This window comes from Hylaeus volcanicus, chromosome 9 (genome assembly GCF_026283585.1).
Source record: "Hylaeus volcanicus isolate JK05 chromosome 9, UHH_iyHylVolc1.0_haploid, whole genome shotgun sequence".
NCBI classification, from domain to species: Eukaryota; Metazoa; Arthropoda; class Insecta; order Hymenoptera; family Colletidae; genus Hylaeus; species Hylaeus volcanicus.
Window position 1 is genome coordinate 3,117,388 of NC_071984.1, and position 7,028 is coordinate 3,124,415.

General features: G+C 36.7%; 4 protein-coding genes across 5 annotated transcripts in view; 2 read left to right on the forward strand and 2 right to left on the reverse strand.

Moving 5' to 3' along the window:
- Window positions 1-407: 407 nt before the first annotated feature.
- LOC128881839 (40S ribosomal protein S2) lies at window positions 408-2,240 on the forward strand. Its single transcript, XM_054133208.1, has 3 exons — window positions 408-452; window positions 1,287-1,635; window positions 1,723-2,240. The coding sequence occupies exons 2-3, from the start codon at window positions 1,288-1,290 to the stop codon at window positions 2,215-2,217; spliced, it is 843 nt and encodes a 280-aa protein (XP_053989183.1). The 5' UTR covers window positions 408-452; window position 1,287; the 3' UTR covers window positions 2,218-2,240.
- A 153-nt stretch (window positions 2,241-2,393) lies between these two features.
- Window positions 2,394-3,462, reverse strand: LOC128881843 (probable DNA-directed RNA polymerases I and III subunit RPAC2). The gene is made up of 4 exons (XM_054133213.1): window positions 3,253-3,462; window positions 3,001-3,152; window positions 2,796-2,893; window positions 2,394-2,720 (listed from the first exon to the last, which is right to left on the reverse strand). Exons 2-4 carry the CDS (start codon window positions 3,016-3,018, stop codon window positions 2,510-2,512), a joined length of 327 nt encoding a protein of 108 aa, XP_053989188.1. The 5' UTR covers window positions 3,019-3,152; window positions 3,253-3,462; the 3' UTR covers window positions 2,394-2,509.
- Window positions 3,047-4,432, forward strand: LOC128881841 (uncharacterized). Its single transcript, XM_054133211.1, has 3 exons — window positions 3,047-3,205; window positions 3,469-3,934; window positions 4,028-4,432. Exons 2-3 carry the CDS (start codon window positions 3,495-3,497, stop codon window positions 4,365-4,367), a joined length of 780 nt encoding a protein of 259 aa, XP_053989186.1. The 5' UTR covers window positions 3,047-3,205; window positions 3,469-3,494; the 3' UTR covers window positions 4,368-4,432.
- Window positions 4,433-4,585: 153 nt separating this feature from the next.
- The window catches only part of LOC128881833 (uncharacterized), a 5,420-nt gene continuing 2,977 nt past the window's right edge, over window positions 4,586-7,028 (reverse strand). For both annotated transcript variants that reach the window (XM_054133201.1, XM_054133200.1), the window contains 3 exons: window positions 5,670-5,918; window positions 5,347-5,582; window positions 4,586-5,206 (listed from right to left, as the gene is read on the reverse strand). In XM_054133201.1, the coding sequence (XP_053989176.1) occupies window positions 5,001-5,206; window positions 5,347-5,582; window positions 5,670-5,918 (691 nt within the window). In that variant the 3' untranslated portion in view covers window positions 4,586-5,000. The remainder of the gene's footprint in view (window positions 5,207-5,346; window positions 5,583-5,669; window positions 5,919-7,028) is intronic.

A 7,028-nucleotide genomic window follows, 5' to 3' on the forward strand; every position in this document is an offset into this window, starting at 1 on the left:
TATTACAACCTATATATATATATATAATAGAATGGTTTATTTAATAGCAAACTATAAACAAAAATTGTATTACAACCTATATATATATAATAGAATGGTTTATTTAATAGTAAATTATAAACAAAAATTGTATTACAACCTATATATATATAATAGAATGGTATATTTAATAGTAAACTATATACAAAAATTGTATTACAACCTATATATATATAATAGAATGGTATATTTAATAGTAAATTATAAACAAAAATTGTATTACAACATTGTAAATGATCCAATACATTGATTTAATGATAATTGTGGAAAGTATTTAAATATTCGCGGGTGAAATTTGAAATTCAAACACAGGAAACGTTCGATCGAGAAATATCGATTCGAACTCGTCTATTCGATATCTCGAAGCGTTATTGGTCTTTCTTCCGTTACCGTACTTAGAAGAAAGAAGGAACGTAAGTAAGCTAAGAGTTATTTTACAATTTTTTAATGTAAATCTTACGTTGACACGCTTCTTTCCTATTTTTATTAACATAAATGATCCCATAACCTCGAAAATACAATAAACAACAAATTTTTTGATTACATTACGATAATAAATACTGCAATTCATAGTGCCACGTGTTTTGAGGTTAGGTTGTCTTTTCATAAATTATTGTTTACCATTCATGCTTTAGAGCACAAACACTGACAAATTCGGTATTTAATTGTCATTTATTTGTTACATATTCTACAAATATTTGAAACTGGACTCATTTATTAATTAATGAATCCAAATTTGTAAACTAGAAACTAATGTTTATACGTATCAATCTGAACGATCAAAAGTAAACTAATTCTTGTGAAAGTTACCATTTTTTTTTAACCCTTTTAGTGCTGTTCCATATTTTATTGTCCCATATAACTTGAAATATCCAAATTTATTCATCTCCTAAGCCATCTTTTATATTTTAACATTTTTAATAAAATAGTTAGGTGTGCGGTACTCCACATGGAGTGCTTTGGCCAAGGTTCAGCACCGAAAGGGTTAAACTCTATCAAACCATTACTCCATCGACCAATATCATTTATTTAATGCTTCTATATTAGAGTACAAAGTCAGAGTTCAACCTTTCGTTGTAACGTTTACCCTAAAATCATCTAAATTGTATTTACAAAGGCAAACATTAGCCAAACAACTTAGAACTGCGCCGCAATTGTCCAAGTCCAACCCTTGGCTCCGTTAACATCCAACATAAAACTGTGAGTGAGAGTCAAAGTATGCAAGTTAGTATTCGTTAATGTCGCAGAATGGCGGACGCTGCTCCAGCCACGCGTGGAGGATTCCGAGGAGGGTTTGGTTCCCGTGGAGGTGGTGATCGCGGTGGGCCAAGAGGCAGAGGTCGTGGTGGCAGAGGAAGGGGCCGTGGACGTGGTCGTGGCAAAGAAGACAGCAAGGAATGGATTCCGGTTACCAAACTTGGCCGTTTGGTCAGGGATGGGAAGATCGAATCCTTGGAGCACATCTACCTTTTCTCTCTGCCCATTAAAGAATACGAAATCATCGACAAATTTCTTGGAGCTGAACTGAAAGACGAAGTCTTGAAGATCATGCCTGTACAGAAACAGACCAGGGCCGGTCAGCGTACACGCTTCAAGGTAAACTTACTGGAAGCTTGAAAGAATAACAGTACGATGCATTATACAGTAATATATTCGTTAATGATTTCCTTCTGCATTTTTCAGGCTTTCGTAGCGATCGGTGACTACAAGGGTCACATAGGTCTTGGTGTTAAGTGTTCCAAGGAAGTAGCCACTGCTATCCGAGGTGCAATCATCCTGGCGAAACTTTCGGTCGTACCCGTGCGTCGTGGGTACTGGGGAAATAAAATCGGTGATCCCCACACAGTGCCCTGCAAAGTAACTGGCAAATGTGGGTCGGTCCAGGTGCGTTTGATTCCTGCACCGAGAGGCACAGGCATAGTCTCCGCACCCGTGCCCAAGAAACTACTGCAGATGGCTGGTATCGAGGACTGCTACACATCTGCAAGGGGATCTACGTGTACTCTGGGTAACTTCGCCAAAGCAACCTACGCAGCCATCGCCAAGACTTACGCATACTTGACACCAGACCTTTGGCACGACCAAGCACTGCGAAAGGCACCTTACCAAGAGTTCGCGGACTACCTTTCTAAGAACCACAGAGTCATGGGAGGACAGAGACCTGCCGAGACTGCTTAAACAATAAACCTTCATGCAGAATATTTGACTGTACTTGTTTTCTTCCTCTGACCATGTTTTGAATGCTTATTTCTGCGGTTCCCATTTAAATATCAGTCAATAGAGAGTTCTAATGGTTGAAGAATGATTGCGAATCATTCGTTATTTGTAATGTGTAAGATTCTATGGTGGGATATTAACATGTCATTGAATTTTTAGATATCGATATTTGTTATTTGATACAGAGTAACGAAAGAACACATTTTATCTTTAGTATTATTATTATTATATAATAAAAGATCGGATAATACAATCATGTACTGTCTACAGAAGCGTCATTGGAGTTCTTGAACCTATTGTAAGCGTTATTGAAAGTCTCCAGACTGTGATCGCAAATCATTTCAAAGTCTTGCAATCCCTTTCGCAATATATCTACTGCTTTTCCTTTCTTCGCTTGTATTCTTAAGTAAATGTTTCCCTCCGATGGGTGATTGATGAAGCAGGCACAGAACTCCACATCGGGGCTGTTGAAAATTACATGAAGGTTCAGATTAGGAAATTAATATGACTTTAATGTTAATAATATATCTTAATCATACTTTTGCGAGATAACAGATACCAAGGAATTTCCCAAGGTATAACCTTCACCCATGAACACAAAGGTTTTGTTTTGGTCAGATGACTGCTCCCCAGCTACCTGTAAAATAAGTTTAATGGGACTAATTATTATCAATTGTTTTTGGAAAAATAACTTTTACAATTTATGCAGCACTTCTTAAAAAATACTTTTATGCTAGCACATACCTCTGCTAGGCGACCCATTTTTCTTGATTTATCGTTTATTCTTCAAATAAATAAACACTGGTTGCTATTGATAAACGCAAAGCATCAAGATGGATCACATGGATTGTACAGAGCAGCTGTGACTTGGTGTGTGTTAGTTGGTGTTAGTGTAACTGGGCAAACCAAACATTAAAAACATTTATATATGTCCATTTATGTACACCAGGTAACTCAAATCTCACTTCAAATGACATTTTCTATTACAAAACTTACATAAAGAATCATTTAACCAAAATTTTGATTGAATGTATCTTCACTCTTCCAATAAAACCTTACAAGTGAACCTAACCTTGCCTACACACAATTTATCAAATGAATAACTCTAATAAATCAAGTAAACATATTACACATCAATTAAGAACACCTAATACATTGTTACTAATACTACTACTTTATTTCCATTGCATTAATACTACTTTTCTTTCACAGGGAATATAAACAAAGAATATACTAAAATGTCTCTGACAAAGTTATTTGGTAACCTACGACTATCGATACGGCTTCAAAGTAGTAGAAGATACTTTGCCTCTAAGACGGACAACATTATCGAGTCTGCCGAAGAGGTACCAGTATTTCTGGAGGAAGAAAAGACTGTACCGATAGAGATAAGAGACAAATCCAGACTCAATCCTATTCATAGAAATATATTGCGCAATGAGAAGCCTCGCATAGAGTTCACGCAATGGTATCACGATACATTAAGATACAAAAGACGAATGCTAGGTAGGTACGGCATGAAGGAGCTAGATGTTTCTGCAGGAATTGCTTGGCCTACTCGAGAGGAATTAGATGATCTCAAGGAGTATGAAAGAGTCGCTTATCCATTGAGCCTCGAGGAGAGGTGGCACAATATTAGAGAGAAACACAGGCTGGAGGAAGAAGCCATAATAGCTAGGTATATCGAACCGTGTAACTTATATTATTTTGAAACTGCCTGAAAAATCATAGAGATTGATTTGCAATACATCATTTATATATATATTTACAGGGAAAAGGAGATCGATGCTAAAATGGCAAAGATGAATGAAATGATACAGGAGATGGAGACAAGGGTCGCTAGGAAGAAAGCGGAAGCAGAGCAAGCGCAGTTCCAGAAGGAACGTCGAATACGAGAAATTAGACAACGATTAGGCCTCACAGGCCACATAACCAATGATAAAATCAAGGAGATGATGGAGAAACTGGAGAAAGAGGACAAGAAGAAACGAAAAGAAGCTAAGAAACAGCGACAACTCATGAAGCAGATAGAATTGGCCCAGGTGGAGCTAGAGAAACCTGTGGTGAGCAAGGAAGGAGCGCCAGACGTCGAAGAAGAACCTAAAAAGTAGAAACTTTAATCAAATGTATTTAAATATCATTTCTATATATTTAATAAACGTAGCATTAGACAGAAGCTCTTTCTATATTAATCAGTGTTTCGATGCATACAAATTTCCAGGGTAAAACTTCTGTGCGAAGAAAAGTCTCAAATGGAAGAACAATATTTACACGTCATAGTAAATGTTATATTTTCTTTTACTAATACAAAAAAACGTTACATGTCACTCTGCAAGAGCTAGAAGAAACTATACTAATATGTAGTATTAAATGACTATACGATACATATCCAGGCACAATTCGGACAATAGCATGCTCTGTTCTGTTTAAACTCTTTCGTTGAAGTTCCATAGGGAACTCGGATGAAACCAGTTTACGACAGCCAGGTAGCCCCCATAGAAATCTTGCGTTATGCCATCCGAAAGGAATCAGCTCTCCACCATGGAGGATGTGTTGCAATTTTCTGTAACATCTTGAAGCATTACAGATGGTTTTCGATCGACGAGAACGTCCTGAAACTCGCTTTCTTCAGTGGCACTGTGAACACCGCGATCACCAGTGTTTTCGACTTGATCGCAATTCTGAATGTTTTGAACGTATGTTCGATCGATGACGATCAAACGTAACTTGTTCCTCTCTGTGTGTCAGGCAGACTGGATCTGCGACGGAGATGACAATTCGTAGAACTGGAAGTTTAATTCCTCGCCGAAGAGGTTCTCCGGTGTAATTATCTCTGGTTCGACCATGTTTAGGCCCAACGCAGTTGGATTTATGTCTGTGACTAGATAACCTTCGCTTATGAGTCCGCACTCCTCTGCCACTACCTCTTTAGATACTGGATTGAGGAAGTCTACGGCAGAAATTGAATGTTGATTTACTTATTGCGTAGGAAATGTTCTCATCTAAATATTGCATCGCAAGGAGTGTAGCTTAACATTTCCCTACTCGCAGTCAAATAATAAGTATCGAATGATCAAGTAATCGTCTTACCACTCTCTTTCACAGGATAATGGATTTCCTGGGCCTGTTCGCTGTTATGTTCACTGTTGGACATCATCATTGGAACCAGATACTGTACCTCCACTTCCTTTTTGATACCACTGAGTATTTGTTCAGCGCAATGTTCCAATGTTACAGAATTCACAATGTTCTCTGTCTCTTCTTCTGATGACTGTTGAGTAATACTAGCAGTCGCTGCTTCCACTTCGTCTATAAAATTCATTTGACTGGGGGAGAAACAACAAGAGCTTACGAATTAAATTCATTCGGAGACTTTGAAACCAGACTTTGAAAGATAATTTATATTACAATACCTGATATTTTTTGGAGGATTCTCAGTTTCCAGACTGTTCTTGACGATTTGTTTCATAGACGAGTTACCAATAGAGGTGTTGATAATCTGTCGAGGTCTGATGTCTCCGGAGCGATTTGCAATGGCCCACAAGTGTCCAGCTCCGTGGGGTGCTTTCGATCCCTTTCGAAAGTGAGGATTTATCGAAAGGTTGTGCCGCACGGAATTTTTCCAACGATCATCGTTGTTTTTGTAATAGGGAAAATGCTCTCTAAAAACACATCGTTAAATTTCACACTGTTAATAAACATGATCTTGTGTCAGACACGTACATAATGTCCGTTTTTTGTCTAAATTGGATGATAAGTTTGATGTTTCCAAATAAATTCTTCATTGTAAATATATTCACGTGTAAAGTTTATTCATGTAAATATTTATAATGAAAGATTTATTTGGAAACATCAAATGTATTACTTAATTTAGACAAATTTCTTCAAGTAGAGGGTACAATACTTATGTGACTGACTGTATATATATATATATATATTTATATCAAATTAATTAATATTGGTAATAGAGTAACTGAATAAAAGTTGAAATGTTTATAAAACTAATAACTATTTTCCGACAGAACAGTTTAATACCTCTATCCTGTAGGAAATGCGTTGATTATTGATTAGGGTTGACTAAATGTATCCTTATTCCCCGTTTTAGTCTCAAATAAACTGTAAAGTATTTGTCATACTTCGAATACATTTATTTAAAAGCATGCAAAAGTTAAATAATTGCAATGTTACAAATTTATTGTAATCTCAAGTACAACAAATAATAATCTAGAAGTATTTCAATATCATGGAACAGTCCCATAAGTAATATAATTATTAAAAGGGTATATACATAATAGCATGTGCAATGTCTAAGGACATGTCTCATCATTTACATCATGACAAACGATTAAAAAGTTTCTGCCATTTATCTAGCGACTAGAAAATGTCGACAGGCCTGCACCCTTTAACGAGAATTATTTTTTTCACCTGCTCATGGCGATGTCACGAAGTGTTACACACCCATGCAATTAATTCCCTGCCTCGGATAGGAGAGGACGAAACCCCCTAAACTACTACCGCGTTAAATGGTACCCTTGCTCGCTTCAGTGACCACACAATGATTGCACGACAAAACTTACCCCTCAGGATAGCGTATTTTCTAGAACAATAACACTAATTCAAATCTAACATTTCATTTTAATCCTAAAGCTGCAGAAAATGTGCATATTTCTGGGTCTTCCTAAAATAACACGATGAAAAAATAGTTTCTTCCCTCTGTGTGTATTATTTAATTATCCAGAAGGACTGGAAAAATACTTTCCATGGAACGCTGA